The sequence below is a fragment of the Papilio machaon genome, chromosome 1, assembly GCF_912999745.1.
Source record: "Papilio machaon chromosome 1, ilPapMach1.1, whole genome shotgun sequence".
NCBI classification, from domain to species: domain Eukaryota; kingdom Metazoa; phylum Arthropoda; class Insecta; order Lepidoptera; family Papilionidae; genus Papilio; species Papilio machaon.
This window is the reverse complement of record NC_059986.1, coordinates 819,577-842,092: the sequence shown is the minus strand read 5'-3', so window position 1 is coordinate 842,092 and position 22,516 is coordinate 819,577. Positions and strand designations below refer to the sequence as shown.

General features: G+C 33.9%; 2 protein-coding genes across 4 annotated transcripts in view; one reads left to right on the top strand and one right to left on the bottom strand.

The window, feature by feature from the left end:
- Positions 1 to 2,563: 2,563 nt before the first annotated feature.
- On the bottom strand, positions 2,564 to 5,343 carry LOC106712785 (chromobox protein homolog 1). The gene is made up of 5 exons (XM_014505429.2): positions 5,137 to 5,343; positions 4,558 to 4,677; positions 3,958 to 4,141; positions 3,150 to 3,256; positions 2,564 to 2,690 (listed from the first exon to the last, which is right to left on the bottom strand). The coding sequence occupies exons 1-5, from the start codon at positions 5,233 to 5,235 to the stop codon at positions 2,634 to 2,636; spliced, it is 567 nt and encodes a 188-aa protein (XP_014360915.2). The 5' UTR covers positions 5,236 to 5,343; the 3' UTR covers positions 2,564 to 2,633.
- A 282-nt stretch (positions 5,344 to 5,625) lies between these two features.
- LOC106712801 (nuclear factor of activated T-cells 5) overlaps positions 5,626 to 22,516 on the top strand; it is a 73,340-nt gene continuing 56,449 nt past the window's right edge. For 2 of the 3 annotated variants that reach the window (XM_045678949.1, XM_014505444.2), the window contains exon 1: positions 5,627 to 6,126. In XM_045678949.1, the coding sequence (XP_045534905.1) occupies positions 6,048 to 6,126 (79 nt within the window). In that variant the 5' untranslated portion in view covers positions 5,627 to 6,047. Of the gene's footprint in view, positions 6,127 to 22,516 lie in introns of all 3 variants that reach the window. The other variant, XM_045678955.1, reaches the window with a different exon arrangement.

Sequence of the window (22,516 nt, the reverse complement as noted above, 5' to 3'; positions counted from 1 at the left end):
TCCGAATACTTGACTTATGCATTTATTAATGTGAGATTCTTTTTTTCTATTTAGTATTAGGTCCTTACATATGAAATTGGCGTTTTGTATGGGAGGAAAAAAAGTCGAATATTTTTTAATATAATATATTTAATTAATCAAAGTATGAACCATTATTTTCTATGCACTTTTGCCATCTCATAGGTAGTTCATTGATCCCTTTACTGAAAATACCAGTCGGACGGGAATCAATAAAATCTTTGAAGACGATTTGGACTGCCCCATCGGAGTTGAATTTTTTCCCTTGCAAGAAGTTATCCAAATTTCGAAAAAAATGGTAATCTGTTGAGCAAGGTCCGGGGAGTACGGAGGATGTCTTAGACTTTCCAATTGAAGCTCTTCTAATTTAGTAGCCGTCTGTTACGCAGTGTGTGGTCTAGCGTTGTCGTGAAGCAGCAGTGGCGTGGAGCGATTGACCAGCCTAGGTTGTTTAGCCGCTAGCTTTTCCATCATGGTTTGCAATTGCTGACAATAGACATCAGCCGTAATAGTCTGGCCAGATTTGAGAAAACTGTAATGAACAATACCGGCACTAGTCCACCAAACGCTTACAAGTAACTTTTTTGGGGTTAATTTTCGCTTGGGGCAGGATTTGGCTAGCTGGCCAGGATCCAACCATTGCGCTGAGCGCTTCCGATTATCGTAAAGAACCCATTTTTCATCACAGGTAATGATTCGGTTTAAAATACCTTCATTATTGTGCCGGTTTAGTAATGTAACGCAACAGTCGACGCGCGTTTGCCGGTTTGCTTCAGTCAATTCGTGAGGTACCCACCTTTCAAGCTTTTTAATCTTCCCAATTTGCTTCAAGTGAATTAAAACAGTTTTATCACTAACATCGCAGCCTGCAGCTAACTCGGACGTGGTTTGCGATGGATCCGCTTCCAAAATAGCCTTCAACTCTTCATTATCAACTTGAGTCTCAGGCCGTCCACGAGGCTTGTTTTGCAGATCGAAATATCCAGAACGAAAACGTTGAACCAAAAACGAACTGTGTTTTCTTTTGCAACACGACCGCCATACACATCATTCACCCTTCGAGTCGTTTCCGCAGCACTAGTGCCACCGTGGAACTCGTACTCGTAAATAATGCGATATTTTTAGTTTTCCATTTTGTAAAATGAGTGACGCAAACAGAAAAAACAGAAGAAAAAAAACAAATGAATGACGGTCATCGAACCACAAATACATGAGTCTATAGCTGTACAAATTTGAATTTGGAATTCCTTACCAAAGAGGAGAAATTCGTGATTAAATTGGCCAGTACGAAAAACGCCAATTTCATATGTAAGGACCTAATATTTTAGATTAATTAAGGCTTTCTTTGCACATTACTTATGTACAATTTTTTAATTATAATTAATTTTTTTTCTTGTAAATACATTTCAATGCCAAAAGATTTTTTCTTTTATATAATATGTTAGTTAAAAATATTAAATCTCAAAATAGTTTAAACAATACATACTTTTTATTACTTTCTCAAAATATATAAGTTTGTGGATTTTTTTTTTTAAGTTTTAGATAATAAATATGACTTAAGATCATAACCAGCACATTATACGCACTGTTAGTTTTTATATAAGACTGTATTTGTTATATATAAATGTCTATTATGTATTGAATTATTCTATAGTCCTTTAAGGTTCACCTTTTATAAATTTTTTTGTGAACAAAAAAATTTGAAAAAACCACGATTTGTCTCATTTTATTTTAGTTCATTTTTGTAGATAACTTCTGAAGCAGAAATTACATGTACTATTTTCTTTATATAAATTCTGATGTATTTTATTGATACTTGATAAATAAATAAAACAATTCTTACTAAAGTAATTTTATTTATAAAGATCACTTGCGTGTTTACAAATAACACAAATATACTGTGCAAAGTTATTTACTTCCTAAACATATATAATCTTCAAGGGCATTTACAAACGTTTAATTTTTTTTTGCCATAACTGACAATGTTTTATGAAATATTTACTGGATTTAAATGTCAATTTAATTCTTAATTGACTGGATTAAAATCTGAAGGATCTGAAATTTAAAATATGTCAACTGCTCCAATTGACTTTGTATGTGGAAATTTAGATGAAAAAATTTAACAGTCATTTTATAAATTTACCAGAACTTTGAAACATCGAATTTTCTTACTGAATTTTTTTTTTTTTAGATGGCTAAAAATAACTTTATTTTATAAATCTATAATGCTTTTTATAATTATATCATTAATTATATTCATGAATTAACATACAATTTTTGAATACAAAATTAAGTTATGTAAAAAAAAAAATTCTATTGTTATGAAAATTGAAGATATTTTTCAGAAATTAAAATTTTTTACTGGGTTTTTTCAACTAAACTAAAAAGTACACATCACTTGAATGGTTAATACTTTTATTGTAGGAAACTGTTTTATATACATACTTGTTGCAGACTTGCAAGTTCACCGGAAACACAAAATACACAAACGTCACAATGACACTTTTACACAGCACAGTACAAACTAAAAAAAGGGCCCTTTTAACCATAAAACACTAAATTTTGTAAGTTTTTCATATAAAGTCTGAATCAAATGCACTCTTGAACTTGTTCTATCAATCGGACTCGGCTGGCGTGTGCCATGTCAACCTTTCTTCATAGAATGCAATTACCTGCAAATTTATCATTTATGTAAAACACAGTAAACTAGCTTTTACCCGCAACTCCGTCCGCGCGGAATAAAAAAAATGCACACAAGATAAAAAATTCCTATGTCCGTCTCCTAGTTCTAAGCTACCTCCCCATCAATTTTCAGCTAAATCAGTTCGACCGATCTTGAGTTATAAATAGTGTGACTAACACGACTTGCTTTTATATATATAGATTGTACTTGGTACATTTTAATATTCTACAATCTTAGTAATATTATAAATGTGAATGTTTAGATGTATGGATGGATGTTTGAAGGTATCTTGATGAAATTTGGGACAAATGTAGGACATAGTCTGGAAAAACATGTAGTCTACTTAAGTTTGTTTTACGAAGGGAGACGCAGGCGAAGGTAGTATATAATAAAATAAATGTTTATGTACATTTTATGTTAATTTTTCTAACCAGCAATAGAAACTTACTTGTTGAGGACATTTGACGTTGGCCACCTTGGCGGGGACCAGTTCTGCTTCATCAGAGTCGATCCATTTTATTAGGAACATCAATTCACCTGTAGCATCTGACGCTCCTGTACAAATAATTTTTGTAGATATTGATCTTTTTGACATCTATGTATATGTATAAAAATCTATACCAGTCTTATATACCACTGGACATAAACTTTGGAATGGTTTTAAGCTGTCAGAAAGTTTGAGTAAAATTTTTTAACACGTTAACTGCCACGTCAGGCACCAGTGCTTGACAGATATGGTATCTGTTAGGGCCATGTCAGTCACGAGTGCCTGACGCAAATGCATGTAATTCAAAAATTCAAATGAACCCAGGGAGCTGTCAAGCACCTTTCGGGGCTTTTTCTCATTGAAATTGACTGACAAGGCCCCCAACAAACTATATTCATCTTGGCCTAACATTTTTACGTGTAGAACTGGTTTTTATGTACATAAACTTTTTAAGGAAAATAAATACAAATAATTGATGTCAATATAACACCAAAAACAAAAAAAAAAGAAAATGCCATCATCAAAATTATGCTATGGCAGTTAACGTGTTAAATTACAAAGTTGTACAATTTTAAACTTTTTGTTTGCACTGTCACATTTGATATTAGGCTTGTGAAATTATGTTGACTTTCACATTTCAACATATGGTACATTCAGCTAACATTTTATAATAATCCATCTTGACAAATGCTAATAAGTAAGGTGTTGAACAACTCATTAAGATGCAAGTTTTATTAATGGTTACTTGTATTAAAAGAATTGAACTTACCAATAATTTTCTCAGCTTTAAAACCTCTTTCGAAGCCAGACTTTTGCTCCTTCTCACGCTTGTTCTCTTTAGGGTCCTCAACGGACGAGACGCTGGTGCCGCGGCCCTTGCGCCCCGACGCAGTTGTCTCCACGCTAGACTCTCGCACACGTTTCTTACCACGCTCTTCCGTCTTTTTGGATTTCTAAAATAAAACAGCAATAAACTAACCATTTGTAATATTTATTCTATTAACTTGATTTGTGTATTTTTATAAAAAACTAACTTTTACCCGCGACTCCTTCCGCGCGAAATAAAAAATAGAAAATGGGGTAAAAATTATCCTATGTCCGTTTCCTGGTTCTAAGTTACCTGCCCACCAATTTTCAGTCAAATCGATTCAGCCGTTCTTGAGTTATAAATAGTGTAACTAACATGACTTTCTTTTATATATATAGATAGATTTAGCATCTTAGAATTTTGGCAATTCATATCCAAAATGAATTTATAATTTACCAATTTTTATGTGAAAAAAAATCTTAAAATTAAGTATTTTCAATTTTTTTTCTCAAATAACAATAAATTTAGACAAATACCACAAGGTGTTGTCTAACAGCCTACCTCTTTTTCCTTTCTACTTTCTTCAAATGTTTTGATCAACTCTTCACAGTCAAGATTTTCAACAGGCTCCCAAGTACTCTCGTCCTCTCTGTAGCCTTTCCACTTCAATAGATATTGGATCTAAAATAACACAAGTTGACAGCAAAAATAACCTCAAAACTGTGCATTACCCTGTGTGTTGTATCAATTGAGTCAGAATCAATTCAATGAGAAGACATTATACATTAATTAAACATTTTCATTACAAATTTCTTAATATTTTGTCTGATCTTACTTATCTATTTTATCAAATGTCAAAAAAATCTATCTACTACACAGTTTAGCACAGCTTAATTAAAATACTTCTAAGTAAATTGTTAATGCTGGATGACATTTAGATGAAATAACTTAATTCAGAAGAGCAAATGATACATGTAAATAAAACGGCCGCGTCATTTATCCAAAAAGTACCTCTTGAGAAGAATTGTATGGGTTTTGAATAATTACCATTTAAATTTAATGTTTATAATTTGGATCATAAGGACTATATTAAAATTGATTTAAAAACATATTAATATTTAAAATTTGTCCATAACCAACCTTTCCTTTGACTATTTTTTTATCAAGCACTTTTTCCACGATGTATTCTTCTTCGCTGGATGGATCGGTTGTTTCGCCTTTTTTGTCCTTTTTGCCCATTTCTAATACAATTAGGGAAAAAGTTATATACTAAGAAATGCTCAACGCTTTTATGAATGCTTCCAGAATAGCCGGCCTACAAGCGCTCACAATTTTTCCGAATGTATCAAAATGGCGCGCTGTCATATCAGTATAGAGCAAACTGACATTTAAGTAAAATGTAATGTTTTTATTTAATTTAAAATAACTTTGATAATTTTAAATGTATTGCATTTCTCATACTTTAAATAATATTTTATCCTTATGGTGTCCTTATTATAATAAATATTGAATTTTTTAAAATTAAACTGCAGCTAACTTCATTTGGTTGTCAAATTCTAGAATTCTCGTTTGACAGTCAGCCGACTTTTGACATGGCGCTGTCACTTGCAAATTGGCGGTTCGCCTCTGCTTCAGTTCAGTTTCAATTTGTTGTTGACTCGTTGATATGATTGTTGGATCGGTGTCAGTTAACAAGTGGAGTAGACTCACGCATCAAATGAAACGATTAAGCGGTGCGTGCTTTCGTAGATTGTATTTATAAAATGTTTAATTGTGTGTTGTAACAAAATATCAAGAAAATATTTGAGTGCACCTAGTGTTTTGTGAACTTTTTTGATATCCATACAGTTAGAGCTATTATTGCAAGACGGTAAGATAACAAGTTTTTGTGTCGATTCGAGTGCTTTCAAATTGACTTTTGACGTCACGTACGGCGACCGATCGGATGGCGCCGAAGATTATGTAGGAACTGTGTGTTTATTATCTTCAGAGAAACGTTTGTTCTGAAATTGGATGTTGAATGGATCACACGACGTGAGCGTGTTGGAAATATGCTTTTGAAATGCACAGCAGACGGGAGACGGATCAAAGTGAACGGAGCTCCGGTGGGGCAAGGGAATGTAGCGAGAGGTGGGTACTGCCCTGATTACTTACTTCATATTTGTTTTGATAACGGTCGTCATCCTTCTTATTTTCTACGTAAAGTTACGTTGTTAAAATTGTACGTTATCATAAAAAAATGTTTGAATTATGTTTGACTTGTGAACACAACCTGTTGCTACTGTTTGACAAGATGGTAATGATTGTTTGTTTATTAGATAGATAACCTATTCATTTCATTCGCCTGCTCAGTTGTCCTTGTTCTTTCAAACAAAAACATTATATTTAGCGAATATACTGAAGTTTATTTTACATTTATAGGGTGGACAGAGATAGTAAACAGAATATGCCACTACTGGGTTACGAGCGTTTTACATAACAAGAGCGATGTTTTAGTAATATGATCTGATAAGTAATTAATATGAATTCCAGTCATTGATTCACTCGACTGGTTATTAATTATTACTTTAACAGTGCGAGCTTCGTTTTGCTTTCTTATTTTCACCTAATATTCACGTTTACGTACAAATATTTCACATTTTCCGTGATACATTGCATGGATCAGTTGACGAATATTTAAAAGGAAACTGTTGTTATGCAATTTACCTTAGTAACACCCTTCTGGTGGCCTTTGAGGGGAACGCTTAAGAAACTTTCGTTTATTTAACCCATTTTAATTATGGAGATTGTCTCCCTAGCAACCGTAGCTTTACGAAAATATTGCATAATTTGTACCCTACCAGAGATGAATTAATACAAATGTCACGTATTTTAACACGTTAATTTTTATCTTTATACTGCTGAGACATCCAGTACTTTATACAAGATTATGTGAAAGAAGGGAGTTAATTTAGATATGACGGCTGATAGAGCTATGGAAAGTAGAGATTGGGTCTACCGTTCGTGGAGTAAAACGAAGGTTAGTTGATGAAATTTCCAGTACTTTACAGCAGCCCTTGTACTACTGTTTGAAGATTTGAATCACTTCAGCTTTGACAATTATCGCTTTAAATTTTTTATAGTTCTTTATCCCTCAAGCATACCAACGTGATTGCTTACTGTAATCAGGGTTGGTATTGTTTGCGTTCTACGAATCGAACGGCCGCGTCCGGTAACCTTACTCTGTGATACAGTTGAATTATAAAAATGCTGTCGCTCCGTTTACATCCGTTAGATCATGAACGCTCTATAAATGTAAGTATTTATAAATCTAATCTAATCTTGTGCTGAATGGAGTGTCTTCTGAACACAGTATGATGCCTGGTTTACATTATTCCAGTCCAGTTATCCCACCCACGCCGTAGATTCCAGTGTGGCAGATAACAAACTCTGGACTGGAATAATGTAAACCGATCAAACGTACGCGGAAGTGACGAGCATGTGCGTAATTATATGGATTTGTATAAAAGCTTGATAAATATGCCAAGAATAAACATTCCTTGTATTGTACCTAATAGATGTTTACCAAAAAAAAGTAATCAGAAAATCTGTGATATGTTACTATGGTAACATATCTATCTATCTATATATATAAAAGAAAGTCGTGTTAGTTACACTATTTATAACTCAAGATCGGTCCAACTGATTTAGCTGAAAATTGATGGGGAGGTAGCTTAGAACTAGGAGACGGACATAGGAACTTTTTTTACCTTGTGTGCATTTTTTTTTATTCCGCGCGGACGGAGTCGCGGGTAAAAGCTAGTTTAATATGAATAGATGTCATATTTTGATTTTAAACAGTAGCCAAATACATGTGCATGTAAGTACCGGTTTGCCTTTTTAACGTCAATATGCAATTTTCTTAAACTTACCATTAGAATTGTTACGTTTAAATTTGGAATTACTAGTCACTTCTTATCTGTTCATTTTTGTTAGATAGAATATTCTTAGAAAAACTGATTTTTACACTTCACCGTGGCATAGAATTGTTCCGCAATACGCTATTGTTTTTGTGGAATCGGCAACAAGCGTACTGCAGTAAAACTAAGAGATTGAATTGAAGCATCGATGGTTCTACTATAAATTATAGAAGTCGTGCAAAGTATACCGTCCATGTCTACTAATACTGCAAACTGCCAAACAAAGATTGGCCAGACTTTGAATATACCTTTTCTTTATATCAAAAGGTGGCAAACGAAAAAACGGCGCCCCCATAGAAACCCACAATTACAGATACGTTGCCCATTTTAAATCAACGGAGAAAGGGACGCACAGAAAGAGAATATTTCTCCTTTCTATGCGCCCTTCCTCCACCAAATACACTACGCACAAAGGGGAGGGAAAGAGGATTAAAATTAGGCCTCCGGCAACACTCATGAGATGAAAAGCGGAATTCCATCCACTTCACACCTGTCTTCTTTATGGTCGTGATATTTCACAGGTCGACCCATTCTAACACCCAACATATATTGTTAAAACATACACCTTAACTACCACATCCAAAGTTTAGTTTAGTATACATTTAGTGATAATCACATCCTTAGTGATCAATAAACTGAGTCTGAGTGCATCAGTAACTAATTAACCGTGCGTAAGGTTAAACGATGATGTTCTAGGGAAGTGGCGGCCGGCCTTCGCACCGCTTCCGCGACTATCACGTATTTTCTAGCAACAAATGAACCTTGCTTTTATAGCGATTGCGGTATCATATACACAGAATCAGTTTCGATGCTATCTCACATTACATTTTTATCCTCTTCATGTAATTCATCATCAAGCTCACTATACGTCCCCACCGAGGGGCTCGGAGCCTACCCCAATTCAGGGGTGACTAGGCCATAGTCAACCACGCTGGCCAAGTGCGGGTTGGTTGACTTCACACATATCATTGAATTTCTTCTCAGATATGTGCAGGTTGCATCACGATGTTTTCCTTCACCGTAAGAACGTCGGATAAATGTACATATGTAAATCGAAAAGCGAAAAACACATTGGTACATGGCGGGATTCGAACCCAGGACCTGCAGATTGCAAGTCAAGTGCTTTACCCCTGAGCCACCGACGCTCTTCATTCTTCATGTAATTCGAGGAAGTTATTTCTTGGTTAGATGTCACATGTAAAGTCGCTTTCAAATAAGAATTATGTATCAAGAACACTAGAAAAGTATATAATTTAATTGAAACAAAAATATTTGATTCTTTTTTTTGTATTCGGTTTAAAAATAAATATTTGTTTTGCTGACTCTACAAAATTTTACTTTCTCGATTTCAAAACTACGAATTTGTTACGATGTTATAATATGGACATTCTTATAGATTTCATCTGTCTTGTCTCATGTATTAAAATATATTTTCATCCTTTTCATTCTTTAAAAAAAATAGAGACTTTAATGTTACTTATTAATACATATGTCATAGCCATTCAATTCTATTGTTAACATGCACATTGCACGTTTTTAATTGTAATGCATAGTACTTGTAATTATCGTTTATGATCATAGACTAATTACCGAAATAGACACTTCAATTCTGTTCAAATAGTTTATGTAAGCTCTATGTCTTCGTTCTTCATCGTATCAGTTCATATTGTCAGACTAATTGACTAGCGCTATTTAAAAAATAATTTGTATTGTGTACTTTGTATAGATATGTAATGAGTAAACTCGTTATTTAATTGGGTTATCTGTCTGTGGATTACGGATTGTTTATTATTTGAACGTAAGCGATGTACAAACAAATGTATGATAAGAAAATAATTATGTTATGAACATTTAATACTGCATTAAAATTTGTGAGATTTTATTAAATTTTATTTATATTATTAGCTATGTTATTTTCAAAGACACACTGTAGTAGGAAAAATTACAATATTATAAAATGTTATCTTTCTTTTAGTATTCGTAATAATTGGGTAAGTTTTTTTACACTTGATTTTTTGATAAATGCATTATTACGTCAATGACAGCTGCCAAAATAGACTTGTCTATACTATGACAGCGTTTAGTAAATACTCACAGGGTACAAAAACTGAATGGTTTCGTTACTATATAAAAAAAAAGTTTTCATATTTTATTTAGCACGATTTCAATGAAGTAGGTAGATTTAGGATATTTATTTATGTTCCACATATGCAATAACATTATTAGGTCGGCAGAAAGTTATTTCTAGCCAGACTGTAGACCCGGATCGAAAATCAAAAGCGTCACGATCTTTTGATGTTAGGCTCAATAATATTATAAGCAATATAAACTTTACAGATAAACAAATAAGTAGATATTTCAAAGTTAGATTATATGTCTATCGCATGTTTAAAATTAAACTGTTTATTAGTTTAACGACGTCGGAATGCAATAAAATGTTCTTGAATTATTTTGTAAAAGATCAAATGTGTGAGTGTGTGCAAGCAAATTGACCTACAAGGACTATGATAAGTTGTCGGCCTCGTGGTTTAACAAGTTGTTCACAGCCGGCGTCATTGTTTCCGTCCAATTATGAAGTGTTTCGTTCAAGAGAAGAGAGTCTGTTATAGTACCGGGCATTTGATTTGGCACGTCGGGAACAAGAGTACTCAACTGCCAGCCGTGCCAACTCAAACTCGTACCCGGCATTCTTTGGCATATTGGGAACAAAAGTAATCTGCGCGACGTGAAAACTAATGGGCATTATCTTTTGATCACTTAACATCAGATGGGATAGTTGACCTCTATCGTTAGTTATTATTAACAGTCACTAGGGAGTATAAAGTTTGGCTAGGTCGCGACACGGTGATATTTGCTAAGAGACGGGCAGGCGGGCATGTAGAGTGCACTTATCTGTGAGTTATCACGGAGGGGCGGGGTCAGCAGGCCCACGCCGGCCTGTATACTGATCTATACTTGATACTAAGACACGCTCCGTACATATGACTACCATTCCTATCAATATCTAATGATATATCATAACTTTGTCGAAGACTATACTGTTGGCGGTTGTCGCAAACTTTCGTGCTAGGTCCACTGGCCTTCTACTTAATGTCATAATTGTCGTCTTTTGTTTACGGATTTAAATTTGAACTGCAGGTTCTCTTTCAGTGTTCGTTTAGTTATTGTTATAAAAAAACTCATGTCATATCTAATAAAACGCGTAAAAGGGAAGCCACAGTGCGATAAGATAATTAGGTTTGGACGTCGCATGAATGGATTTGTGTCCATTGACTCGCGTGGGCTACAGTTTGATTCACAAAAATGTTATCACATTATCTATGGTACGTGAGGTGCATTAATTAGTTACATGAAAGATTTTAAGATCAGGGTACAATTAATAATCTTCACGTGAATGTAATTATTGCTGTTATTGTATATCTTTTTAATGATTTAACAATTAGCAGTTGTTTCAATAATTTTTAAGAAACACGTTACGAATTTGAACGTCATAAATTACAAGAAAAAATCAATCATACTATTTTATGACTACTTAGTAGTATGTTACTATTTAATATATTTTTTTTATTTTTTATTGTCAAAAAATTCCGAATAAAATCTATACGGAGCACATTCATATAGAACATTATAAAGGTTACAGTTTGAAATGCGTCTCTGATATTGTTTTATAAATCGTATCCGTGGTAGTGAGGTGCCCAGTTATGATAAACAAGTAACAATACCTACGCCATTCCCTCGTGTTTACACTAACATTGAGATGTTTTAATAACACACCAGCGCCCTCTGCTTTGACGAACACTCGACCTATCATCTATAATATAGATTCAAAGAATGCTTTTGGCCGTTTCAGCATTCAGCATTCTTTGAATTTAATGAGAAGTTAAGAGTTTTATATCAAGTTGATAGCTTGATACCAGCACAATTGAAAGCCACTGTTTTACATAGTTGTTTTAAAATACCGCGATTTCTAATGTGCTAATAATAATCTTACCAAATTATTAACCATTTTCAAATTGAACATCACGTAAAAATTCGTAAATTAACAAAAATTTCTGGTAAAACTTTTTCTACTTGTATAGAACAAGCTCAGTCTATGTTTGATAATACTTATTTCGTCTTGTACAACTGTTTTTTTTTTACTTTTTTATGCCACAGTACGAGTGCGAACAGTGTGGCCGGCGGGTGTGTCAGTGACATGGCATTGCACAATCAGACCAGTTAACAGGGCACTTGATGTTACGTAATTGATCAATAGACTCCAGTTAACTGGGTAAATCTAGGGTTGTCGTTATCTTTTTAAATTTAACAAACCGTTTAATAGATACAAAAGGAAATTATTTTTAAAATTTCAGACATGTACAGACTTTAGCCGAAAATGCTAATCAGTTGAAAATATTATAAACTAGCTTTTACCCGCGACTCCGTCCGCGCGGAATAAAAAATAGAAAACGGAGTAAAAATTATCCTATGTCCGTTTCCTGGTTCTAAGCTACTTGCCCACCAATTTTCAGTCAAATAAATTCAGCCGTTCTTGAGTTATAAATAGTGTAACTAACACGACTTTCTTTTATATATATAGATTGTTAACTGTACCAACCATTTTATTGGACATAGATTAATAGTTGATTTTCATTCAGAATGCTTGAAATGTTATTTACATCGCTAACATATTCACCAAACATAACCGTTCACAACTAAGATAGTGGTAGGTGATAGTTCACATAAATATTATGTTGTTAGGATCATATGCCGGCGCTTCACATTGGAATTAATTTGACTTCAAGCTTGGCTATAAATCGAATAGCTTATTATTGTAACCAAGGTATGAGGTCACACAAAAGCTGCAATGCCTTTTGTGTTACTCCCCGCCTACTCGATCCAATCCCCGCGCTTTGAGTACAAAAAACCGACACAAGGCGGGTTGACTTTGGCTTTTGGACGCTAAGTTTCGTTTATGTCCAATACCTGTCAAAGACAGCCCAAGACCGATCCATACATAGGTATGTTTGAAACCGAGACGATAACACGTGCAATATTAAGCGCCACCAACCATGATCATCACATTAGTAAACTGTACAAAGCCTGTGATTTTAAAAAGTAATGTATAAAAATGCGTTTAGCAATAGATTATAAAATAAACTACAATAAAAGTAGTGAAAATAAATTTAATTACATCAAATAAACTATGTAAGACATAATGTTGACAGACATTTTCTTCTATGATTTATTTTCAGCCTAGAATGCGGACGCCACTGAAGTCTTGTGATGTACGTTAGAGATGCGCGTGCGCAATTCATCGTCTGTCACGCTCTAATTAGCGAAATTATGTAGGTGCGAGAGAGACAGATGGTGTTGCTCTGCTTCCGCGTGACGTGAGCAAGCGTGGCTGATCAGCCTTGACCTTGTAGTTACTATCGCACAGTTCTTAAGTAATTCGCAGTGTTTATGTGTAACGCGAATACATAGGTAATTGATCATTGAACGCAGAACAATGCGCCTAATTGTGAAGATAGAGTATCGTGAATGTTGGTTCTATCCACACGTGGTATTTTTAATATGAAATTACAGATCTACAACATCGATAATTCACACATGGTCTACCAATCGGGGCTAAGTCACACTACTCTTCGGCAACTATGTTCATCTTGGTTATATTTAAGACTCGTCTCGTACGCGTGTTTCGATCCGTCATTGTATTTTTTTTCTCGAACACGTTCAAAGGTTCAATTAACACTTGCACTCAAGTCTATTATCTTGAGTCACAGTATTCGTAGTATTCAAACCACATACCAGCGCAACTTGTACTCAGCTAAGACAGTCCGATGCATTTTAATGTTTATAACTCACTCATTATAATAGCAATATGGAAACCTTTTTTTTTATTCTAATTCCAATAAAAAAGTAACTAGCGGCTTGTTCTACGAAACTTCTGCGTGTAGCGTTTTTATAGTTACTAGAAGCAAATGCCTTCGTTTCTGACGCCGTTTATTGCTTCATTGTTGCATAAACTATCAAAAGATAAAAGTAACTCATATGTCTAATTGAAAACATTGATCTACATTTTTTAACTTAGTTTTTTTACCAGCAGATAAATTCTTTTACAGTATTTTTTTCGGTTCAAAACTCCCTAAGTAGTCTAAGAGATGGTGGCCCTAAATAATTTTAATTCACCGTCTAGTCCCTTCATTACTTAAACAGTCTTTAAGGGCCCTCTGTTAAATATAGACGTTATATTTTTGCGTCTGTTGCGTAGTGCTCAATGTAGCTATTTTTGGTTGATTGCGAGATTCTTGCTTACTGTATTTCTTATTAAAGTATTTTTAATTAAAAATTGGAGCACAATAACAGTTTTGTTCCGATTTCACCATATATTTATTTAAATATAAAAATACAAGCAAGCAAGTGAGATAGTACGTCGAAAACAACTTTCACATTGTCCCCCACTCTGTCCTTCCCCTCTATCGTCCATTACAGTCTTGCAAAAGTCACCGAAGGCCCCCCGAACTGCGTAGTACTAACAGCATATTTACGTGTGATTTTGTGATGTTTACTGCGGTAACTAAGATATGATATTTATCGGACACACCCCTCCTATTTGCTAAGATAGCTCTAGTAAGCTCCTAAGCTTAGCAAATAGTGTAACAGAGAACAACAAGATGTAAACAAACGCTGCGAGGTCGACGCTTGCCTACTATCAATAAATAACGTAGTCGATTTTTCATACTCCCACTTTTTTATTCCATTGAAGCTTTTATTTATGAAAATACTTAGTACTCGCATATAATTTACTTCGCACTATCTCCCTGTCTTTATCCGTTAACGTGTGCCGATGGCCTAGTTTTAGTCCTCAGGCAGTGGATCAGTGGGCAGTGATCAATGGGCAAAGTGGGGCAGTGGATTTGACAGACGACAGGACGCATAGGATGGGGAAATAGTCTCTTTTCGCGTCTCTTCCTCCGTTGTAAAGGTAGGCAATGCATTTTCAATTGCGGATGTATATGGGCAGCGGTCGTTTCAGCTATTTTGGCGAATCAGGTGGTCACTTGCTCGTTTACCACCTTACAATAAATAAAAAAACGTGTAGTCGTTGCTCCAGGTTAAGTTTTGCTATGTATTGGTTTTAAATTTTTTTAATTGAAAATACGTTTTTGAAGTCTATACTTTTAGTGCCTTCTTTTATTTTTAAAACATATTCAATATTTATATGACTTTATACTCCTAATGTCTGAAATGCATAAGCGTATATTTGAACTCTTATCAAGTTGTTCTTTAAAGATACGTCAAGTATTCAATATGAATGATTAACTGCGTATTTCGCCTCATCGTCGGAATAATCCCAGGAATGAGGTCAATTAATACGATTTAGAAACATATATTAATGAATATTAAAGTTGTGGCGCGCTTTTGTGAGTGTGTCGCTGGTTTGTTGAACTCGATGCACATTTCACTGTGAAAGTTGCTCTTACAAGAATAAACTTAAAGAAGAATTAATTAATGACACAGGAGATTCGAACATTATTTAAATTTTTAGAGGATGTACAAAAATGAATCGAACACCCTTTAAAAGATTGATTACGTTTTTTTATTACTGTTGCGATGTTTCATCACTATACGTCACTACTGTGTTGCTCGGAGCCTACCCTAAATTAGGATTAACTAAGCAACTACGCTGGTCAAGTGCTGTTTGGTTGACACACATACCTATAAATTTCTTCGCAGATATGTTGCATCAAGATTCTTTCACCGTAAAAATGTTGGATAAATGTGGATAGGTCGAAAGTCGAAAATCATATTTGTACATGACTGGATGCGAACCTAGGACTTGTTAAATTCAAGCAGATGAATTTAAAATATTAATTGATTTACCTTAAGTAAACAACAAGTAACTTAAGTAATGGATAGAGGTGGATCATTGAGTACTTCTGTAAGACGTAGTGACAATATAAATGTTTTCAAGTGTATCGAATGCGACAGAGCGGACGACCTTTGATCGATTTATTTGTACCAGTCAAGGACTGAGGATGCAGACCCTGGCAGCTCTTTACGCTTCATTGAACTTAATTGACAGCGATGTTATGAAGTCTAAGAATGACAAGAATGTTTTAAAAATAAACATTTAAATTTTTAGTCTAAAGTAATGTTTGTTGAATTCTTTGTAATAAAGATATCGGAGTGATAATATTCGAAGTCTAAAACAAAGAAACATTTTAACCTTACTACGAATAATTGTGACGTGGCAACATATTATCTTACAGTTGCATAAATTTATATTATACTTACGTTACTGTTATCTGCGCCTGACAGTTTTAATCCAAATATACTTTGCTATCAGTTGCGTAGGAATCAAGATTGTGCGATATTAAGACAACGTACGATACGATCCCTCATAATTCTTACACCTTGTTAAACAATTTAATAAATTAATTTATGATGTAAAATTCTGTAGAAATGAGAAATTTTATTTACATATATTACTGGCTGACAATGTCATTTATTTATTTATTAACAGACTAGCTTTCGCTGACGACTCCGTCCTCGCAGAATAAAAGAAAAATGATAAATAGCAAATGTGTTCTTCCAGACTATATTCTAAATCTGCGCCAAATTTCAAAGATTGCACATCTTGGATCACGCCGCGTCTTGTGTCTTACCCTAGTGTTGTCCAGCTGAACCGGACAATGACTCTCGCTTATCCAGTTTTGGACTCTACTCCAAGCTGACAAAGCATCACATTCACTATTTTATCGCACAATATGATATGTTACTGTTCAAACTGCACTGTTATCTAATTTTAAATGTCTCGTGACTGTATGATAATGCTTTATCATAACGCTCTTAATTTTAAATTGCAAAATACTTTTCGTTTGACTATTAAAAGGTGATAGAAGGTTGAAGTTATTTATGCTTATTTTTAGATTGTCATGTTTAACAAAGTTTTTAGAACGTTTGTTGTTATTTTTAAGTGCTAAAGTTTTAGACACAAAAAATCTAAAAAAATTACGTTGGCAGAACGGACTGAAATAATTTTAGAAAGTATCTCATGTACATAAGGGGAAGAAGAACCTTAGTCTGTATCAATTGATTTAATTAATTTTTAATCTTTTCCTGATATTATAGATATTTAAAACTGTCGTTTCAAATAAAATATTGCCGTATTTTAGATTTTAATCTCATTTGTTATTGTTATTAGGTCGGTGTTCAATTAATTCACATAAATTATTAAATTATTTTTATCTAATTCTCATAAATCTTGTTTTAGTAATGGCAACATTTAAAATAGTAGAATTTTTTCCTATGCTGGCAACAATTTGGTCTTTGGACATAAGTATTTGCAACCATAACGCACGCTATCTTTTCTAATGCGTATATTTAAGTAACTGTTTAATAAATACTTAAATCATACCACGCTTGTTTAATTCAACAGTTGGTTTTTATTTAATTACTTTTCGTTTTGTTCGAAAATTTGACCTACACTCGTGATAAGTTTCGGCCTTAAACTTTGATATGTTTAATTATAATATTAAACACGTTAGGTATAACAATGTTCTTCATTAAAAGCAGTGACGTGAAACTTTGCCTTAGGTATATCGATACTTATCGAAGTAGTCTAAATGAGTCGCTAATTGTAGTTTAAGTAATAATTAAACGTCACCGAAAGTATCATTTAGTGAACATTTTTAATGTAATTTTTTGCATACCTTTCTGTATACATTTAATAATAATAATAATATCTTATTATTATTTAATCCGTTCAAAGACATTATAACACTTATAATACAATTACAACCGTTTAAAATCCGTTTTCAAACAGTCTACCTGTCTACAGTCGAATCTGGATAAGGGAGAGACATTTTCTGGTCCCGACAGACGACCTCTTTAATCGAGGAACTCACGTAAGAGAGACCTCTATAAGCGAGAAAAATATCAGTATCCCTTGGACTCTCGCTTATCCAGGTTCGACTGTATTAAGTGTCATTTAACCGGTAAAATAGTTTTTACAACGTAATTACATGTATTTTACCTTAAAATTTAAAACAATGACAGTTACAATTTTATTTGTAAAATATAAATTACAGGTCATAAAAGTAAAAGTTATAAAATCTATCTTATGAAACAAAATCTCTATATAAACCAAGAAATTGTTTACACACAATAATTTAATGTGATTATTCTGTGATTTAATTACATAAAAAAGTGTTAAATAGAGGAAAATTCATAATTTATCAATCAGAAGCATCTTATTCCACACATGCTTACATAGTTTCCAATACGAAGAAATCGTTACGTAAGTAACCAGTATGTAAATAACTAAACATATATTACATTAATTGTTATGTATTTTTATATTTTTATATTTTTATATTTTAAAAATTAAACAACATTTAAATACAGAAGCGGAAGACAAAGCAGATACGCAGGCACGTGGCATGTCACGCGACATGACACTCTAAGTATGACAAAAACGTTGGTAACAAGTAGTGATGCAACGGAAGTGTCTAACCGGAACCAGAAACGGAAACAGATGTCAAAAATAAATTTTAGCAGAAACGGAAACGGAAACGGAAGCGGAAACAGAAGTGTAAATAATAAAAAAAACATATTTACAAATTTTTTTTTTTTTGGTAAGAACAGTTTGTATTCGTTTTTAATTTATTAAGGCATTGGATATCGGTGTCCTTTAGCCTTCAATATATGTATTTTTACTGTGCTGCAATAAGTTAAAATACGTTTTTTTTTATTTATTTTCAGGGAACAAAATTACACTATTTACAAATTAATGTTCGCCAAACCACTCGTGTTGATAAACGACAAATATATTTCTTTATTAATACATTCACTGCTGACCACTCGGATCCGAGTGCGCAGAGCTATTAGTAGCGACGCCTCCCCCTCGGATCCGAGCGAGGGGCCCGTTCACTTTGTAGTATATTTTTTAAATATATGTATGTCCTGTATGTGTGTGTACGTGTGTGTGTACGCGTTTATGTTTATGTGTGTGTGTGTGTATACGTGTGTGTATGTCTGGGTGTGTATGAAATATTACAAGATCTTGAACCGAGAAGATAAAAGCTGGTTTTGATTAGTATCCTTCCATGTTTTACTCAATATTCTGGAATTTGATGAAAAACTTGACTTTGTCAAAATATTGTAACATATTAGTACACAGAAATGCAATCTACAAATATCTACATACGAGTATTAGTGAACTAAACCATTGCCATCCCTAGTGCTCAAAATGATGATCCCTAGCGCTCAAAATGATGATCCCTAGCGCTCAAAATGATGATCCCTAGCGCTCAAATACAAAAACATTATTAATTTATCTATATGTCCAAACACTCCCAGATGTACTAAATAAAAATTCACCATAAAAAGTTTTGGCTCCCAGCTGTTACCTTTTTTTATTTTGTAAACAGTGAATGTGTTAAGTATCAAAAACACCAAATCTAGATTAGAAAAATATATAATTATTAGGTACTTGACTTGCAATCTGCAGGGCCTGGGTTCGAATCCCGCTATGTACCAATATGTTTTTCAATTTAGATATGTACATTTATCCGACGTTCCTACGGTGAAGGAAAACATTGTGATGCTGCACATATCTGAGAAAAAATTTAATGATATGTGTGAAGTCAACCCGCTCTGGGCCAGCGTGGTTGACTATGGCCTAGTCACCCCTAATTTGGGGTAGGCTCCGAGCCCCTCAGTGGGGATGTATAGTGAGCTGATGATAATAACGATGATGATATATTACATGGTTATCACTTATTCAAAAGTACATTTAATAACTCGTAAGTATGAAATAGTCACATTTTGCCAGTTGTCAAATTTTATATGGACAACAACTAGACAGTTTACTCCAGCAAGAGAAACTGATTGTTTCAAACAGCAGCAGAAAATATTACGCGCTTAAATTCACGAAAAAGTACGTAAACAAACAAATGCGACAAGTAACGAAAGGCCGCGCACGGACTGCGCGTCTCGCGCCGCGCATTTTGATATCTCAGCCGTCGTAAAGTTCCGTTTTATCTCCGTTATAAAAGTTGCGGAAACAGAAGCAGAAACGGATGTTGAAAAGCACGCGGAACTTCCGCACTTGCGGAAACGGAAACAGACATCCGTTGCATCACTAGTAACAAGTTACCATAACCGACGAGTATGTATGTATAACGATAACCAACTGTTGAAGTTGTTCCAGAATTCGCGGACTGTTGTCTATTCTATGTGGAAAAAGTATTGTCACACTCAGAAACAGCATAACGTTTTCAAATAGTCTTGCTGTGTCTTCCATAGTAAACAATAAACAATCTTTAAGCGTTAGCAAGTGCATGATATTCGGCTAGCTACCGTAGGCCTGTTTGTATCGTGTGGCGGGTCTGGCCGGCGCTATCTAATCGCCTCTTATCGGGGCCTTGGAACGCTGTCTGAACGCTCGCCGCGCTGCATGTCTCCCCGCGTGCTCGTCTCACCTTAAATTATTATTGTAATAACCGTTGAATGTTTGTAGCAATCTTGTCTACTGTTTGGACAAGCAAAATATGTTACTTAATGACTACCTGGTTCCAATCTAAACCCTAAACCGTAGGAATATCGGAATTTTCACTTACTTCTGATGAAACGCTTTTTTCACGCAATTATTTTACATACGCTACACTTATTTTACAATATGATTATACTTGTTCTCACAATGTTCACAAAATAACAAAAAAAACTTGAGAGGTGTCAAGGGACACCCGGATGGAACGAAGTTCCTTTCAATTAATTAGTGAAGGAACCAATGTTTATTCTATGAATAAAAAACTTAGGTCTTCACAAGAAGTACATTTTATTTCTATGAATTTTCGTTATATATTGTCACGTCGTTGCCATGGTGATATAGCAAAAAGTGTCGTGACAACTTTTCGTAAGAATTTTTTCCGTCTAGCCCCCTTTCACAACGCGCGATAAGGAACTTCGTTCCAAAAATATTATAGTGGTGGTCACTGATAGTGGCGTTAGGATAGGGCCAGATGAAACGACCGCTCAGCAGGCACCGAAGTCTTATATAAAGAGGCGCCTGCAGTGCCCACTAAGATACGATGTCTTTGGAAAATTTCTCCAAAAACAAATTGGGCGCCGCAAAAATCTGACTCAGGGCGCCATAAATACTAAAACCGACCCTTGTGATCACGTATTTAATTTGATTTTCCGCTGTTTAATTAATTTCGGCGGTGGATAGAAACGAATATGTGTTTTTTATCAATAAAATGTTGCATTGGTGAATTCACACTTCTTTAAATTTATAACATTAATTTTTATCTTAACTTTATTTAACTCTAGTTAAAAGATTATTGATTGTATTATTTTTAAACATTGTATTATTTTATCTATGAGCTTCGCCGTACCGTATACGATAGCTTAGTGAAGGCCATCCAATATTGCGCTAACAATGATAATTATAGACTAGTTTTTAAAATAAATAAAATATATTATCCGTTTAGTTTTGTATTACGTAATATCATTTGACTCATTTCTACAAAAAGTAGCTTTATTTATTTAGTTTTTTATTTATTTATTTATTTAAATTATTCTGAACGTTATATCTGTTTCAAATTTCTGAAGTTGCCTTTAAAATTTATTTATTTGAAATATACTTACACATATGGTGATGTTAGGATTTAAAACAGTGTCCTACAAAACTATATAAATAGTTTCAATGTGTGTTTAATGTTAGTAGGATTACTAACCGAAGCATACTTATCACAGCCATAATATCCAGTGTATGCTGATTGGTTCAGTCACTGCAGACATAACACACAGACAGAATGTATTTTTACTATTGTTAAAATTTATTTGTGTAAACTATTATTCATTTTTTTCGACCGATTTTGAAAAAAGAGGGGATTTCTCATGAGCCTGTATATTTTAATGTTTTTGAGGGGAAATTTGCTACGTGTCTAATTTTTTAAACTCTATTTCTATAAAATGTTTTTTTACTTCTTAAAAAATATAGGGTAAATCATCTAGTAAAAGAAGGTCTTACGAGTATGTAACTCTTGTTAAAAATCTATATATATAAAAGAAAGTCGTGTTAGTTACACTATTTATAACTCAAGAACGGCTGAATCGATTTGACTGAAAATTGGTGGGCAGGTAGCTTAGAACCAGGAAACGGACATAGGATAATTTTTACCCCGTTTTCTATTTTTTTATTCCGCGCGGACGGAGTCGCGGGTAAAAGCTAGTATAGTATCAAATAAAACCTTGATTGGATTGGTTGCGAAACAGAGAACAATTGAACGTATGTACACACATATGTAGGTACATTATATATAGGTAACCAGCTGTCATCACAGGAAGGTTCTTACGTAATTCACAACTATGTGTACACACATTTTGCGTATGTAAACATAATGAAAAATGTGTAATAGCGATATGTGAGATGTAACATGAATAACAATATATGTATATACATATAAAAAAATGGAGTGTATATTTGTAATAAAGAATTTTTTTTCATATACATGATGTATTTGCGTGGTTGATAAAGAAAAATCAATTTTTAATCTCAATGTCTGTTC

What these genes read in the sequence shown, in the direction of transcription:
- LOC106712785 (XM_014505429.2), bottom strand. Translation starts at nt 5,235, where the DNA reads ATGGGCAAAAAGGACAAAAAAGGCGAAACAACCGATCCATCCAGCGAA. An exon ending in AAAGTAGAAAGGAAAAAGAG is followed by an intron (nt 4,142 to 4,557) that starts GTAGGCTGTTAG and finishes GTTTTATTTTAG; the next exon opens with AAATCCAAAAAGACGGAAGA. An exon ending in TAAAGCTGAGAAAATTATTG is followed by an intron (nt 3,257 to 3,957) that starts GTAAGTTCAATT and finishes TTATTTGTACAG; the next exon opens with GAGCGTCAGATGCTACAGGT.